At 37.6% G+C, this 14,911-nt stretch overlaps 3 protein-coding genes across 4 annotated transcripts; all 3 read right to left on the bottom strand.

Annotated features, from left to right (window-relative positions):
- Nucleotides 1-40: 40 nt before the first annotated feature.
- On the bottom strand, nt 41-8,280 carry LOC18023370 (endoribonuclease Dicer homolog 2). 2 transcript variants are annotated; one of them, XM_024159729.1, is made up of 23 exons: nt 8,262-8,280; nt 7,042-7,118; nt 6,672-6,849; nt 6,433-6,546; nt 6,179-6,313; nt 5,955-6,039; nt 5,779-5,840; nt 5,188-5,328; nt 4,913-5,041; nt 4,694-4,823; nt 4,498-4,594; nt 4,048-4,243; nt 3,806-3,966; nt 3,478-3,693; nt 3,153-3,379; nt 2,807-3,078; nt 2,272-2,699; nt 2,043-2,146; nt 1,763-1,944; nt 1,467-1,676; nt 935-1,345; nt 572-850; nt 41-499 (listed from the first exon to the last, which is right to left on the bottom strand). In XM_024159729.1, the coding sequence occupies exons 2-23, from the start codon at nt 7,110-7,112 to the stop codon at nt 155-157; spliced, it is 4,173 nt and encodes a 1,390-aa protein (XP_024015497.1). In that variant the 5' UTR covers nt 7,113-7,118; nt 8,262-8,280; the 3' UTR covers nt 41-154. The 2 variants fall into 2 exon arrangements, with proteins under 2 accessions (XP_024015497.1, XP_006408318.1); XM_006408255.2 differs by lacking the exon at nt 8,262-8,280 and adding an exon at nt 7,257-7,402.
- Nucleotides 7,947-11,041, bottom strand: LOC18023369 (putative metallophosphoesterase At3g03305). Its single transcript, XM_006408254.2, has 4 exons — nt 10,621-11,041; nt 10,072-10,313; nt 8,412-9,974; nt 7,947-8,316 (listed from the first exon to the last, which is right to left on the bottom strand). The coding sequence occupies exons 1-4, from the start codon at nt 10,922-10,924 to the stop codon at nt 8,197-8,199; spliced, it is 2,229 nt and encodes a 742-aa protein (XP_006408317.1). The 5' UTR covers nt 10,925-11,041; the 3' UTR covers nt 7,947-8,196.
- A 160-nt stretch (nt 11,042-11,201) lies between these two features.
- On the bottom strand, nt 11,202-14,639 carry LOC18024970 (phospholipase A(1) LCAT3). Its single transcript, XM_006408253.2, has 11 exons — nt 14,420-14,639; nt 13,668-13,759; nt 13,324-13,451; nt 13,100-13,235; nt 12,939-12,990; nt 12,754-12,854; nt 12,427-12,606; nt 12,170-12,327; nt 11,965-12,019; nt 11,770-11,823; nt 11,202-11,614 (listed from the first exon to the last, which is right to left on the bottom strand). Exons 1-11 carry the CDS (start codon nt 14,637-14,639, stop codon nt 11,450-11,452), a joined length of 1,341 nt encoding a protein of 446 aa, XP_006408316.1. The 3' UTR covers nt 11,202-11,449.
- Nucleotides 14,640-14,911: the final 272 nt, after the last annotated feature.

The following is a 14,911-nucleotide window of genomic DNA, read 5'->3' as shown; positions in this document are numbered from 1 at the left end:
AGAGCGCTTTTTTTGTTCTTGAACCAAGTAACCAGGATTATTAGTAGACCAATTGTAAGTGCGCTTTAAAGAGTAAACATTTCTAAGAACTTATAGAAAAATAATAATAAAAAAATCATTTGCAATCTTCACTGATTCCACAAGAAAGAGAAATCTAGGAGACGAGAGTATTCTTAAGCGAGGTCAAGACTTCTTTGTAAGCCAATTTCTTGGCCATTTTCTTATCAGAGGCCTTTGCTGTGTGAGAAAAACTCATTTCCTTAGCTTTCACCTCAACTGTAAAGAAAGCTTTACCATTCTCGAAACCTTTAGCTTTACTCAACTCCAACTGCGATTTCTGGCACAATTCTGTCAACTCTCTCACAGGATGCAACTTGACTGTCTCCGGAGTTATCATACAACCCAAAAGCGGTTTTATACTTGCAAAAACAACTTCCTTGTTGTAACCCGAGTCAACAAATATTGCGCCTGCTAAAGATTCTATCACATCTCCAAGAACCTGAGAAATGACAAAGACACACTAAGACCTTGTGTCCAGAGTAGAATAGATCAAATACACATGTGTTTTTACCTTGGGGAAAGCTATATCGGATTCCCATCCAAAAGTTGATTGCAAAGATGACCGTTCAAACTCGCTGACTGTTCTAAAGATGTGTTTGTGGAGATCATGAGAGGCATGAAGAATGTGTTTGTGCAGGTTTGATTTCACCGCCACTTGAGCATAACATTCATTGTTCACAGAAGCAGAGCGCATATCGGTTAGTAGTCCAGGAGAAAGATTTGGGTATTCACCGTACAAATGCTTGGTTATGAGATAATCCAACACAGCGTCGCCAAGGAACTCCAACCGCTGCAGTAAAGTCAAATTAGTACATTATAAAACACCGACAGAATTAAAAAGTAGATGACTGGCTTCATGGATAAATGACAGAACCTGGTAGCATCTTGGAATTTCAGGTATCATGTATGAACCATGAGTCAATGCCTCGACTAGAAGAGACTTATCCTCAAATTTATAGTTCAACAGCGACTCGGTATAGACTACATTCACAAGCTTCTCAGCTTGTATCGAGGACTCTCTTTGGATCATAGTCGTTGTGAAATCAATCTTTATACCAACCCAATTCATGAACATCAACGCTGCAAGTTCACCTCCCTCGCTGAGATATGCACCAATTAGTGATTCTACAACATCAGCCACACTCTTGCGTTTCAAATTCCTCCTCCTAGCAATGTATATGTTTCTAGAACCGGGTAGAAAATCATTGACAAAAGCATAAGCTGCAGCCGATTGACCAGGAACCATCCAACCTTTAGGTTCAAAACATTCATTGCGGATAAATCCCTGTAATTACAAATGCGATATTTTACCTCCTACTCCATAAAATTATTTGACAAAAATCCACCTGCGTGAAAATTGAAAAAATTCTATAGAATCGTTAATACTACTACTGAAGAATGTTCACCTGAAGTTTCTGCTGACATCCAAATTCGCAGAGAACGACATTTGAAATCATTCCATCTTTCTTTGCGCTGAGAAGACCCTCGTGATGAGTACGATATTGTTGGAATAATTGCTGACAAACAGCATACTTGAGAAAAGAGTCCCCAAGAGTTTCTAGTGATTCCAAGTGAAATTGATCTTGGCACTTCTTCGTCGTGATAGCTTCCAGAACCTGTAGTGATAAAAAAACTTTCATGGTGAAAAAATCAACAAAAGTCCCATGCATGATTTACATCAGCTTGAAAGTCTCACGTATACCTTGATGGTTGGAATATTGACTTTAGGGATGTTCTTCTTTAGGTTGAATGCTATAAGCAAAGACTCAATGCGTTGCATAACAGATGGGATGAAAGTATATGAATAGATCATATCAACTGATATTGGGGACAAAATGACATGACACAGTTCAGGAGGTAATTCAACAAACTCTCTGTCATGTTCTGCAGCAAAAAAAGAAAAAAAAAAGAAAAGAAAGCAATAAGGAATTCAACAAGAACTTAGGATTCAATTAATAAGATTGTGGTTAAGGATTAAAAACCTTTTTCCTTTTTCTTCTTGGTCATTCGAATGTAATTATGGAGCGTGAAAATGTGTCTCCCATTCAGAAGGGGTTCATCCGGCAAATTTAACTGAATCCCATGCCTGCAGCAAAATTATAAATTTTAGTATCTGAAAAGTAAATACAATAAATAGATCAATAGTGACAACATTCGAATCAACCAAGAATTGTGTAAACTTTTTTTTTTGTTCGATGAAATTATGTGTACCGTTTCTCATAGAACTCCACGTAAGTCTGATCGCCAGAATATCTCGTCCTCAATACTGAATTTGCATTTAGATTGTTGAGAACACCTTTGGTACAGTAGACATGTCCATTATGTGGGGTGTAGACCAATGCATTTTCCACGACACATGTACAAAACAAGCCGTCTTTTGTATGAAGAATGCGAGAAGCACCCTTGGCAGAACAATCTGCGTGCCTTTCACAAGCTTTATGACGAGTTAAATTCACGGATCTAATCATGTCCCAATTAATAAGAGATGTTTCGTTCTCAGGAGTGGCCGGAACCAGTAGATAATCTAGTGCTACCCCGTCTCTGAGATGCAATCCATCTAATGCCTCCATCAAATTTTCCACACTGTGATCCAAAAGAACTCGGAAAAGAGTTATCTGAAACTTTCTACACAGAAGGACCTGAACACAAGAAAATAGAGATACTGATCGAATTGTCGTTTAAATGAAAAATAAATTCAAATGTGATATATAACTGATATACAAAAATGAGCAAAAAAAAAAAATACCTCCTCTTGTGTAAAGTCAAACGCTCCCACATAACTCAATGTCACAGCTATTGTACCATGATGATCTTCCAACTGGAAGCATGTGCTCCCAATGTCATCTTCAAGCTCAGTTCTGGTGCCCAGAAAGATATCGTTAAACTGAAAGTTTCTTCGAGAGTCCGGCTTCATTCTTATTAAGTATAAGTGGTATGTTGTCTGCGACTGTCCTGAAAACTGGGAGACTAGCTCTGGGGGCAAGTAACATGGCTGCTCTGTGTTATAGTTGATATTCCCTGAAAACTCAAACCTCGTAGATGAGTGGTTAATTAAACAGCCCAAATCTAAAAATGAAGAAGCAGAAAATTACCGAGTTTTTGTTCGACATTTTCCGCCACAACCATGTCAGGCACAAGATTATCAGTCAGAGCTCCAGCTCTGTGCAGCTCAATGCAAGCTTCAAAACAGGCAGCTTGTTTTAACATTTTTCCATTTGCGGGAGCACTAACTTCTTTCACTGGGCAGCTCTTAGGAAGGTAAACAGTGCATATCCCCTGATCCTTGTCTACATCAAATCTAGGAGCTGGTTTGAAGTACCTTTTCCAGCCAAAAGAGAAAAAAGTAAGAAAATATAAAGAAGCAAAATTTTGCATAAACGAAAACTAACTGATGGAGCTGGTAGGTATAAGATTAACTCGTCTGAAGGAAGCCTTGAGCAGTAGAAATATATTAAACTAACGCTTGAGCTAAGGGTTACACTCGCTCCCGTCTTATCCACGCGATAAATTTTCTCGGATGAATCATCAAGAAATGGTTGACAGGGAACAAGAGAATGATGCAAAGACTCTTCACGCATTCTTTTCCCTCCAGAAAGGTATTTCATTAGCCGATCTATTGTTGCTAGATCTCCGCTGCCAGTGGCAATGAGTGAGAAAGATATCAGATTTTTGAAGCATGGAGTTATCGTTTTCTAAAACTAAACCGTAAAATCTAAAAGGCCAGCAAAAAAAAAAAGTATCAGACCTTTCCACCATCATCAAATAATCTGAATTTAGCATTCTAGCACGCCCACGAGACTGTATGAAACTGCAAATGTTGGATGCAGGGTCAAATCTGATAACCAGATTGCAACTTTGAACATCTAGACCCTCCTCTAGAATAGATGTTGCTACAATGATGTTTACCTACAAATAAGAACAGGTTACTCAGAATTATAGATAGTAGTAAGCAGAAAACTCCAACAGTACACAGGAATTCGACCATACCAAGCCTCTCCGGAAGTCTTCCACAATTTCATTTTGCTTCTTCCGAGTTTGATTTTGCAGACCAGAGTTATTTCCTGCAACGTACTTGGTTTTCCAGCTGTTATAGTTTGGAAGAATCTCAGCCAAAAGTGATTCCAAAACAATTGCTGTTATCACCCTGTCCACAAAAATGATGCACCGTATGTTCTCCAAGGAGCTGTATCAACGAAATTTCAGAGAAACAGAATTGAAAAGTTAAATAATATGCAGAATTTTCTATATATCAAGAATTTGACAGTTGCATATCCAACAGTTGGATAGTGTACACCAGATACCTAAGTAATACATTATACGCCAACTTTTAAAACCGCAAGAAAACAATGTGTTGACTTTAGCAATGTCAAACATTCAAGATTATTCATTTAACTGCAGCTTAATAACCAGAAAACTAAGTGTTCATGCAATCCAAACCTATAACCAAGAAGAGATTCGAGGAGGCAGACTGTTTTCGACGTTAGGAGACCTGCCTCCAAATTTTCTTTTATGTTAGCAGCACTCCAGTTAAGACCTATATACAAACAAAAAGACCAAAAAAGTGAGGAAAAGCAAAATAAAAAAATAAAAAAAAAATGAACGGACCATAAAAAATTAGGAAGAAAGAAACTACCATGAGGTATGTCAGCTAAAAACGCCTGTGAAGCATCAAAACAGAATTTTTTGACGAAGGTTTCACTAAACATGTTTAGTTCGCCCCACAAGGTAAAGTCACTCTGACTGTCTGACAATGACTGAGCAGCCTGTTGTGCAAAGAAAAAAACAATCATTCAGCATTTCTTACTTTCCTTTGTAAACTAAAGCCTTAAAGGAGAAACATGAACAAATATACCTTCTGCGCCAGCCAAATTCCGAGATCACTTAAACAATAAGTTAGACATGAAATTATCTTCCGCATCCTCTTCTCTATAGAATCAACAGTAGAGGATTTGAGATCCAAGTTTGCAAGGGATAAGCGATGCTGAAAAATAAGCCTACTATCAGTTCGCACTATCCTAGTTAATGTGTGATACAAGAATGATAATATAAGTATGGACTATATTACTCGAACTAAAACAAATAAGTGTTTATTAAGATTAGGTTTTAGCAAAGCCTTCGTGTACATACCTTTGTGATTAGGTTTTCCAGCTTCCCTACCAAGCTTGCACGTTTAGAAGTTGGTATTTCAATGTGCTTGTAGTACTTAAAGCTTGGTGTAGAAAAGGGGACAAACTCAGCAAGCACGGACTCATTCTCGCAGGTATAGACCTTTATTAAGTAAATAATATTACTATGATAGATGCGAAGATAAAATCATCACAAAATCAGTTACCGTTTCAGAAAGTGTCAACAAACATGGACTTGGCCGTTATCATTTTAGGTATATCTCTTGTCTCATTTGGGTTCTTGAGATAACTTTCCATGATTCATATACATTTTTAGGAAGCATTTCTAACATGGTTCACTTTTCTAAATTATTGACACAGTACAAGCAATTAACAGATGAGACAATCTTGCTGCAGTAAATGGCAACCAAGAGAAAAGACGTAGTTTCTGTATCAATATGGAGTGTAAATACTGACTATGGTCACTATAACAAAAATATCAATCTTAAATAAAGGTTTCTGATTTTGAGAGCACCATTCACAATCTATAACTAAAAATCATACAAAACAAGAAGGACAATACCAAAAACCCAAGATAAAGAAAATAATTCACCTTTGAATTCATTAGAGTTTCAAGTTCATGAATCTTTTCCCAGTAGCTATCCAACTTCGCACCTTATTTGAGAGAAGAAAGACAAGAGAAAAATAAAATTCGTGACAACATATATATAGAATCGAAAATATAATGTCGAAATCCAATAAGAAAAAAAATGTTAAATGCTTATTAACCCTTGGTTTTCACAAGGGAAGCAGTCATCCCAAGTATCCGTGGAACATTGCAAGATGCAGAATTCAACTCCTGGTGATAGAACTCCTACATTAGAAAGAGCTATATTGTCAAAAGGTGTAAAAGCTACCACAAAGTAATTATTTTCTAATGTAAATTTCCTATGTTTCAATGAGATGTCATTCAGGTTTGAGTTCTACAACTAGAAGTATCTTTTCAAGCTCACCCTCATGATACAAGCATAAGGATGCTTTCCCTTAGCATGATGACACTCATCAACAATTAGAACCTTGATCATGTTCAACGTGAGAAAACTATGTCTCAATGCAACCAGCAAAATGGCAGGGGTCATCACAAGCACCTGCAGTTGTGAAAGCAAGGAAAATGAGCTCTTGAAAGCTCCAAACAGGTTAAAAACTTGGACTTATATGGATGTGAATCCAGGGCGGATATATGGTGATAGGATTCATATAATAAGACCTCATATTTATCGACTTCTTGTTTCCATATTGAAGAATCCCAGAAGTCAACCCCCATTTCTCCCCAATACATACCCACTTTTAGATCAGTGTGCATCTTCAAGGCTTCTGCTTGCTGCGTCAAATACACAAGGACGAGTAAGAACATCTGTACATCAGACTCAGAAGATCCAAATGTAAGCCGGTCTCAATCGATAAACACTACAAGAGCTAACATAAGAGTGGAAGATAGCATCATACTTGAGTGACAAGAACCACTTGAGGAACCAAGAAGACGCTGAAGCATGGTGAAGGCTTACGGAAAAGGTAGGCGTAGTTACGAAGAAGCATAATGGCAATTAGGGTCTTGCCAGAACCAGTCTCTAAGAAGACAATTGTGTTCTGCTTTATAGCTTTCTCAAGTGCCTCTACTTGATAACTGGTAACAGAGAGCATCCATCATATATACAAGATGTAAGATTTGAAATTAAGAAGGAAAAGAAAGAAAAAAGCCTCCTCCCTAATGTCTAACTACCCAGATTATCAGGAGGTAGATAGAAGTTGGACGATCATGGGTAAAAATCATCTAGCAAAACAAAACAGAGCCTAGAAGATAGAAGACAAACTACACCTTCTTGCAAATGATAGAGGACTGGTAGAGACTTGATCGGCGCTCTCAGTTTCCATCTCATCAGAATCCATAGCCGTCTAAAACAATATAATTTTTGAGAAAAACCAATTTTTTACAAATAGTAGACAAACCCACAGGTGAAGGCAGATTCCAAAATAAACGGAGATAAATAAAACCCAGGGATTGAAATCAAAATAATATCCGAAGAAGAAAACCTTGAGTGGGATAAAGACAACGCCGCGATCAAAATACAAAAAAGTTGGGCTACAGAAAATGGCAGAGAGAAAAGCTCAGGGAAGAAGAAGAAAGTAGAAAGTTTGTTCGAAGATGAACGATCAAAGTGTGAGTATTTATGAAAGAATTTTTTTTTCTGCGGTTTCCGAAATAATAAATTGTTGAAGAAGACTCTTCCCTTTTTTTTTTTTTTTGTTGACTGGTATGGGACAATACAGATAATAAATTTATGGAACTATACAGTTTACTACATTTTTATGGAAATATACAGTAAGTTATTAATTAATATTATTAACTGCAACAATTACGACAAAAAAAAACTGCAACAATTAAAGCAAAATAGCGTTAACTTTTTTGTCTACCTATTAAAACGGCAACTGATTGGGTGGCACAAAGGCAAAATGCAAAAAGAAAAAGCCAAAAAGAAAAGCAAGGCAAATACTAGTATTTTCTTCATCCATAAATACAAAAAGATGGAGTATAAAAAAAGGTTGGAATAAAAAATGGTAAAAACTGTAAACAAAAAAAATATCTCGGAAAGTTGATAATGGACAATCCGTTCATCTTGCTCGTGACTTTTTTCCATAGGCAATCATCAGTTTGCACAATGTCAAGTTGAAACTGTATTTCAACTTGTTTGACTTCGTATCGATTATGAATATTTACTAGTATTTTTTTTCTTTTTTTTGAGAAATATATTTACTAGTATTGGGTACATACCATATGGAATCAGAATTTTTAATTAGTTCCATTCAATTAGAAAACCATTTTTTTTGTTCCAACACTTTAGAAGAGAAAGTGAGCATATGAAGAGAGAGTGAGCAGAAAGCAAAAAAAAAAAAAAAAAAAAAAAGTGTAAGAAAAACCTTTATATGTATTTCTTTAACACAAAAAAATTCCAAAGAGTATTCTTTGAGATTCTCATGTAACCTTGTGGGTTTTGCAGATAACATAAAGTAGCAACAAAGGAACTACAAAACCGTAACCTGGAAAATGAAGCACCAAGTTCATCTCATAAGCTCTAGCTAGAGCCCAGCAATTCTATAAAGAGCAAAGAAACAAAACAAACAACACTTCAGAACTGGAAACTGATATAAAAAGAATGAATGAACAGTAGAGTATTAGATAAGTGATACCTTGAAATGCTTCCAGTATAGAGCCAATGAAGCCAGCAAAAGTAATTTCCGAACTAGTCTTCTGTTAGAGAATAACAGCGACCGGCGTTGAGATCTCCTCTTCCTTCCCCGGTCATGGTCGTCCTCTTTCTTACCAGAGACGGTTCGAATGTGATCTTTGTAGATTTCTCTCTCCGCAACCAGACAACACACGACCAAGACACTGGGGATAACAACAAAGACCAGATGCGGGATCACCAGAACCATTACATCAGGTTGTCCGATGTATTCATGTTTCCTATCCGCGCTTGAGCTCGTGACTACCCATCCCATAATAGTCATGTATGTTCTGTTTCCAGAATCAGTAAACACTTCACCGGAAAACCAAGGAAAGAATATGAGATAAAAGAAATATGCCATGTAACCAAACCAAACCAGAGGAATTCTGCAGAGGTCTTGGAGAATCCAAAGTACAAGCGTGATTGGTCCTTTCTTGGCAATGAACTTTTTGAGAGTGTATTGCTTCTTGAAAACAATGATAATGCATTTGGGGATGAGAAAAACGAGAAACAAACAATATAGAGCAGACCAAAGACTCGGGAAATATAATGCCGCCCATTGGCAGCCCATGACACGAAACTCATTCCATGTCCATGAGACCTTAGAGCTTAGACCATTGATGGAAAATGGCCGCATTTCTGATAAAGTTGATCTGCCTTTGATGTCAGTGACTTCTATCTGCAGCCAAAACCTATCAGGTGAGGGATCTTCAAAGGCCCTATAGTTCCATGGAAGTGAAAAAAATGATGCCCCAGAAGTGGAAGAATCGTCTCCATGTTTTTTCATTGGAGCTTCCATGACCAGATTGTCAAATCCAGGGCTCGAGTCATAAACTCTAGCTACAACTTCAACAACAAGGGAATGAGAAAACACGATGGCTCTGATTGCATCATAAGATGACGAGATCATATGTTGGCATTCATATTTGTGGCGTGCAAAGGATGTTGACATGAAACGTGAATCTAATGGAAAGGTCGGCAATATGATAGTCTTCTGAGATTTTGACTTGAAGTCAAGATCAACATATGAAACATGACCCCTATCAATGGCCATGATACGCATTGCCCTGTTTTTTCTCCAGTCACCCATCTCCCACTCCCAGAATTCTGCAGCCGGTAAGGCTCCAAATGAGCAGTTCGTAGTGCTTTCAGCGCTACTCCGCCTCATATTCAGCTGAAACAAGTCATTATCTGATAAACTGGTACCACCGGAGTGATGGAGTCTCTTAAGGTTCTTGCCAAAACTTGAGTGTAGATGGCCACACAAATAAGCAGAGATGGAGTGCTTCAAGAAAACATCTTTGAGGCTCTTTTGCGAATGTGACATCGCTGAGAAGGACAACGGAAAATGCCCAAATGATATCTTTGTCACAGGTTTGATTGATTGGTCATCCCATTGCGATAGGTGTGAGTCGAGCGAGCTCAAAAGTTCATCAGTTGGGTGCCCAAAGAGATTGGTTGGGCCGCGTAATCCAATATGCATCGTGGTGTCAACACCGACAAACAGATGTTTACGTTCACTAGTCTGTATAACAGAACATAGAACTGTTAGCAGCATATATATATATACCAAATGAATCAAGAGCGTTAACAATAGACCAAGTTGGGAGAGTGTAACCAACCTCAAGAGTCACGGTGTTAACATTTTCTTTCCTTCCCATCTTTCCATTGAAGCTATAATTTGAGAAGAAATCAACGGATGAACCAACAGACGGAACACCAAAGTTGTCGTGGTTACCCCTAAGATCATAGAATATGGTCTTATTCAACCGACTTCTTTTCACAACATCTTGCATCACACTCTCGTATTCTAACCACTCATCTTCGTTTTGCTTCATTGTTAACATGTCTTTACTTTTCCCATCTGATTAACCAAATTAATGAAAAAAATATCAACGAGCAATATTTCACACAAAAAAATGAGTTTTTAAGCGAATTTGACCAAAGACAAAGAGCCGAAAATATCCGACAAAGCTAAAGAATCATATTTGTTCGATAATTTTTATCCGGAACGGAGAAATCAAACAAATTTAGCTGAGCCACAAAATTGGAAGCTTAAGTAAAACCTAAAAACCCAGAACAAATATTCTCCACAGAAGCTCAATAAACAAACTAATGAGAGACTCACAAATTCAAACAGATAAAGCAAAACATTCAGGAAGGAGATTTACCTGTAAGATCACCGGTGATTAAGACGAGAGAAGGGTTGATCAAAGACAGAGCAGGACCCACTATGTTTTTGAAATCGGTGGCTCTTTCTGGGTGATGAACGCTGAAATGGAGGTCAGATAGCTGAACCACCCATATCAAGTCTTGCCCACTTCTCGCTTCAATCACTCTTCTACCAGATTCGTCAATAGAACCAGAAACCCTTGTGGTCAAGGAGATTAACAGAAGGAGAATCGTAAAGGAGATTCTCTTCCACTGGGAAATTTTGTTCCTTGGGAGCTCATCGTCGTCGCCGATCGCTTCCATCACCTCTCTTTCTCGCGACTCAGTAGCATTTGCAGATGAATCTCTCAATTTGTATTTGCAAATCGTCACGCTTAACGAACAGCAGTGTGTTCCACCTAAAAAGTCTACATTTTTATTAGTTCTTAATTCGTTTCTTTGGCTTGTTTTCTTTGCTAAGATGTTTAATTAAGGAAATAAATCAACCCATGAATCAATCATTAAATTTTCTTTCTTTACATCTATGAAAGAATCGTAAAGCGTGTGAGACTCAGTGAGAGTATCAAAAGTAGACACAGCCTTTATAATCTTGTTGGTTAATACTATAAGAGAACTCATATTACAAACGAACAGAGTAAATTCTGTTTTCCCACACATTACATTATTTAGAGAAAAAAGAAACAAATTTTATCAAATCCCAAAGCTTTCAACAACAATTCTGTGCACATACATGTCACAATTCACCATATAAAAAACACGAGCAATCATTACAATCACACATTCTTCATTTTAACTTATTCAAACGAAATTGAAGTCCAGGATTTGGAGTTAACCAGAATCAGCAACTTTATGACTCCTTAGATGCTTCCGTTTAGACTTCTTAGGCTCAACTCCTAACCATTGTTGGATGAGCTCAAACACTCTTTTATCATGGAGAAGCCCGCGATGGGTACCGGAAACTCCTACAGTCGCAACTGCTTTAAATCGAGCAGCCTGCGGAAAAAAAAAAAGTTGAAAATGTAAGGTTTTGGTTAAGGTCCAGAGAAGTGACATGAGAACCACCAACAATCTCAAATCATTCAAGTTTTAATTTTACAGATTTCTTCAGGAACAACCGAGAACTAAGGATGAACAAGAGAGTAGCTTACTGCTGCTGATTCAGCTGGTACAGTTCCATCTCCATCTACATATGTATACTCAGGCTGGAACAAGATACAGACTTATTAGACAAATATGATGAAGCTTAAGATAACAAATCGAAGACGAGTCGGAATAGAGAGCCGCAAGTTTCAGACTTTAAAAGGGCGCAAAGCATTCTTCTCGAGACGACTCATTTCACTCACCATAGTTTGACATATTTCAGACAAATCCCCAACTGGAGAAGTCTCTGTGCCATAACTGCAACAGAAACCAAAAAAAAAAAACAGTTTTTTGTGTGGTTTTAGATTGCGAAATAGCTGGAATCAACGTCTAGATACTACTACTTATGAATAAATCAACAAAAACAGCCTAATGCCATAAAGGAACTAGAGTGGTATGAATGCATACCAAACATCGAAGGGCGTATCTTGTGACACTCCATAAATGTTGTAGAAGGAAACTCCATCAGCAAGTTGCGCTTTGTTGAGAATTTCTCTCGTCTTACTCGCCCAGTCGAGGATAGAAAAATTAAAGGGTAAAGCTATTTTGTTCCCACCGTAGCTTAGCTATACATAATAAGATGAAAATATCTCGTAATTCAGTGACCAATAACATCTCAAGCCAGTGGAAAGAGGAAAGAAAAGGTGATGTGTTGCGACTGATACCTCGTTATTCTTCAACGCATCGTTGAACAGATCAATACTCTCGATTAGGCCATATGATTCCAGTTCTACAGAAGTATCGTCATTTTCAGATTTCTTACGCCAAACTCGAATCTCTGGCTGTTTTTTCCACTTAAAATCTGGATTTCCCATCATCTCATATATAGATGGGCACTCGACCAACTAAAACCAAAAATTCAAAAACAAACTCATCAATCTTAGAACAAGACTTTCATGGACTCTGAAGAAATCACAAAAATCTAAATTCTTTTGGTGTAAAGCAAAAAGTGTATCTATGCCGGAAAACTCGAAACTTTGAGGATTTATTACCAGTTGGTGCATCGTCCATCGTGATACAAAAAAGAAGCTTTCAAAGCCTTCCACAAATTGCACTCCAGTCAAGAGTGAATCACTGATGCACCCTGGAGCTCCTGTCAACCAAATCCGAGTCATTTCCAATAAAACCAGCTTTTCTTCTTATAAACAACTTTCCCAAAGAGATCATTCTGTATCACCTTGGAAAGGTGTTGCGATCGTAATCCATTTATTGACATACTTGGAGAAAACCTGCCAATGGTTAAAACAGAGACTCGCTCATTACCCTGTTTCCTTTTGGGATTCTCTAAACTTGGGCTAGAATCTGTCAAAGATCATAATGAATGGTTGATTATAATACCTCGGGATAGAGATACATGAAACACGAAACCATAATTCCTCCCATTGAGTGGGAGATGATAGTGACTTTTCTCTCCCCTGAACGTTTATATGCAGTTTCCAGCTTCTTTTTGAGACCTAGTATAAGTTGATCGATCCTGAAAGAATGAAATAAGCAAAACAACTAAAGAATCTCGTAAAACTATAATTTCAGGTAACAACAGAGAATTTTTTCATGCAAATCACCTATTGCTTTGCCGGAAATCGTAACCGTAACCAAATAATGTAGTCCCCTTCTTATAACCACATCCAACAAGCATTTCTATCATATCGTGAAAGTGATACACCTCCGTCAAGTGACAAAGCTTTACAAACTGAAATCGAAGTTATACAATATCAAATATATAACAGGAAAACGAACTAAACTCCCTTATTAGTAAGCTAAAACGATCAAACGAAGAAGGAACGCTAACAATTTCAGAAGATCAGATACTGAGGTTAGGCATCAAGAACGAATAACTCACAAAGTAACAAACAAATTTCAAGATTAGAAAGTACGTAAAAAGAAAAAAAATATTGTATCATCTTACCCAGGATGGATCTAGAATGTCAATTGCATAGAGTCCATGGTCATCATCAGGGACCAAAATTTCAATATTATCATCCAATGGTTCAGTATAACCTGCAAAAGACATTCGAGATTGCACATCTGCTTCATAGCTTACTTTTGCTTAAAAAATATGATAAGATGGTAAGATGTCGTTTTGCATGAGCCTCCGAATGCACAAGAATTATGACATTACAGTTTAACAAAACAGAAGAAACAGACAAAAACCACAACATCATAAATAAGTTCTGAAGGTAACTACAAAGTTCTTTCAAACGTACGGCCAAGAAGGGTGATAATACAATACCATTGAGATAAGAAACAACAGAAAATTTCGTCTCCACTTGACATTCTTCTACAAAAATGAGTTCCTCAAGGAAATTCTCGTTCAGTAGAACTTAACTCACAAATCAGCTGAGGCCAAAAAAATATCAGATTTTCCAATTCTAATTTTCATAAACAACACTCAATCCAGAAAACGACTTACAATATCGCAAAGGTAAGTAATCAATAGCAACACGCAATCACAAACAAAGTTAGCAGACGAAAGATTTTACTGTGGAGGATCAAATAACTTATTCAGTATCGTTTCGAATCAAGCGCATACAAAGATATCTAAAAAGGAATAAATTTTAAAAGAGCAAAAAGAAATGGAGTAAAGTAATAGTCGATCATAGAGTAAGACCCCAGAACTAAAGCTTTGATTTTTCATCTATGAGAGTGAGACACGTTTACCGGTTTTGGGATTATATAGAGACCAGAGGCTCTGCCTAAAGGCAAGGTTGGCGAGAAATATTCGGACCCAAACCCGGATTTCGGACTTGGAGTTCTTCTTCTTAGAATGCAGAATCGAGCCTCCGACGCCAGAGACAAGGAGGACGGGATCTCGGTCCGCCACCTCGCCGGCGTTTTCATCGTCGTTGGTTCCCCAGCACGGACACGAAATCCAGTCCATCAAAGCGGGTCACAAGTCACGGACCCGGAATATTCAATTCGGATCCTTTCTTTCTACAGAGGTCAGGAGAAAATGGCAGGTTTGTGTGTGGGGACTTATCAGAGGTATATGATTATGAGTCATGGAGGTATTCTTCTGAGAATATGCCATGTGTGACTGTGACTCTCTGCACCAAAAGGTTCACGTGCTTCTCACGTGTCACTTCCGTTTTAATTTTGTTTTTATCAGTTAAATTGAGGGCTTATCTGTAAGTTTTAGTTTTGTAGGATCAT

The sequence above is a fragment of the Eutrema salsugineum genome, unplaced genomic scaffold (assembly GCF_000478725.1).
Source record: "Eutrema salsugineum unplaced genomic scaffold, Eutsalg1_0 scaffold_13, whole genome shotgun sequence".
Lineage (NCBI taxonomy): Eukaryota > Viridiplantae > Streptophyta > Magnoliopsida > Brassicales > Brassicaceae > Eutrema > Eutrema salsugineum.
Note: the sequence above shows the minus strand (reverse complement) of the source record. Positions and strands in the feature narration are given on the sequence as shown.

What these genes read in the sequence shown, in the direction of transcription:
- LOC18023370 (XM_024159729.1), bottom strand. Translation starts at nt 7,112, where the DNA reads ATGGATTCTGATGAGATGGAAACTGAGAGCGCCGATCAAGTCTCTACC. An exon ending in CCTCTATCATTTGCAAGAAG is followed by an intron (nt 6,850 to 7,041) that starts GTGTAGTTTGTC and finishes CTCTGTTACCAG; the next exon opens with TTATCAAGTAGAGGCACTTG. An exon ending in TATTTGATGATGGTGGAAAG is followed by an intron (nt 3,694 to 3,805) that starts GTCTGATACTTT and finishes TGCCACTGGCAG; the next exon opens with CGGAGATCTAGCAACAATAG.
- LOC18023369 (XM_006408254.2), bottom strand. Translation starts at nt 10,924, where the DNA reads ATGGAAGCGATCGGCGACGACGATGAGCTCCCAAGGAACAAAATTTCC. An exon ending in AATCACCGGTGATCTTACAG is followed by an intron (nt 10,314 to 10,620) that starts GTAAATCTCCTT and finishes TTGGTTAATCAG; the next exon opens with ATGGGAAAAGTAAAGACATG. An exon ending in TTAACACCGTGACTCTTGAG is followed by an intron (nt 9,975 to 10,071) that starts GTTGGTTACACT and finishes TCTGTTATACAG; the next exon opens with ACTAGTGAACGTAAACATCT.
- LOC18024970 (XM_006408253.2), bottom strand. Translation starts at nt 14,639, where the DNA reads ATGGACTGGATTTCGTGTCCGTGCTGGGGAACCAACGACGATGAAAAC. An exon ending in ACATTCTAGATCCATCCTGG is followed by an intron (nt 13,452 to 13,667) that starts GTAAGATGATAC and finishes CTTCGATTTCAG; the next exon opens with TTTGTAAAGCTTTGTCACTT. An exon ending in GATGGACGATGCACCAACTG is followed by an intron (nt 12,607 to 12,753) that starts GTAATAAATCCT and finishes TTTTGGTTTTAG; the next exon opens with TTGGTCGAGTGCCCATCTAT.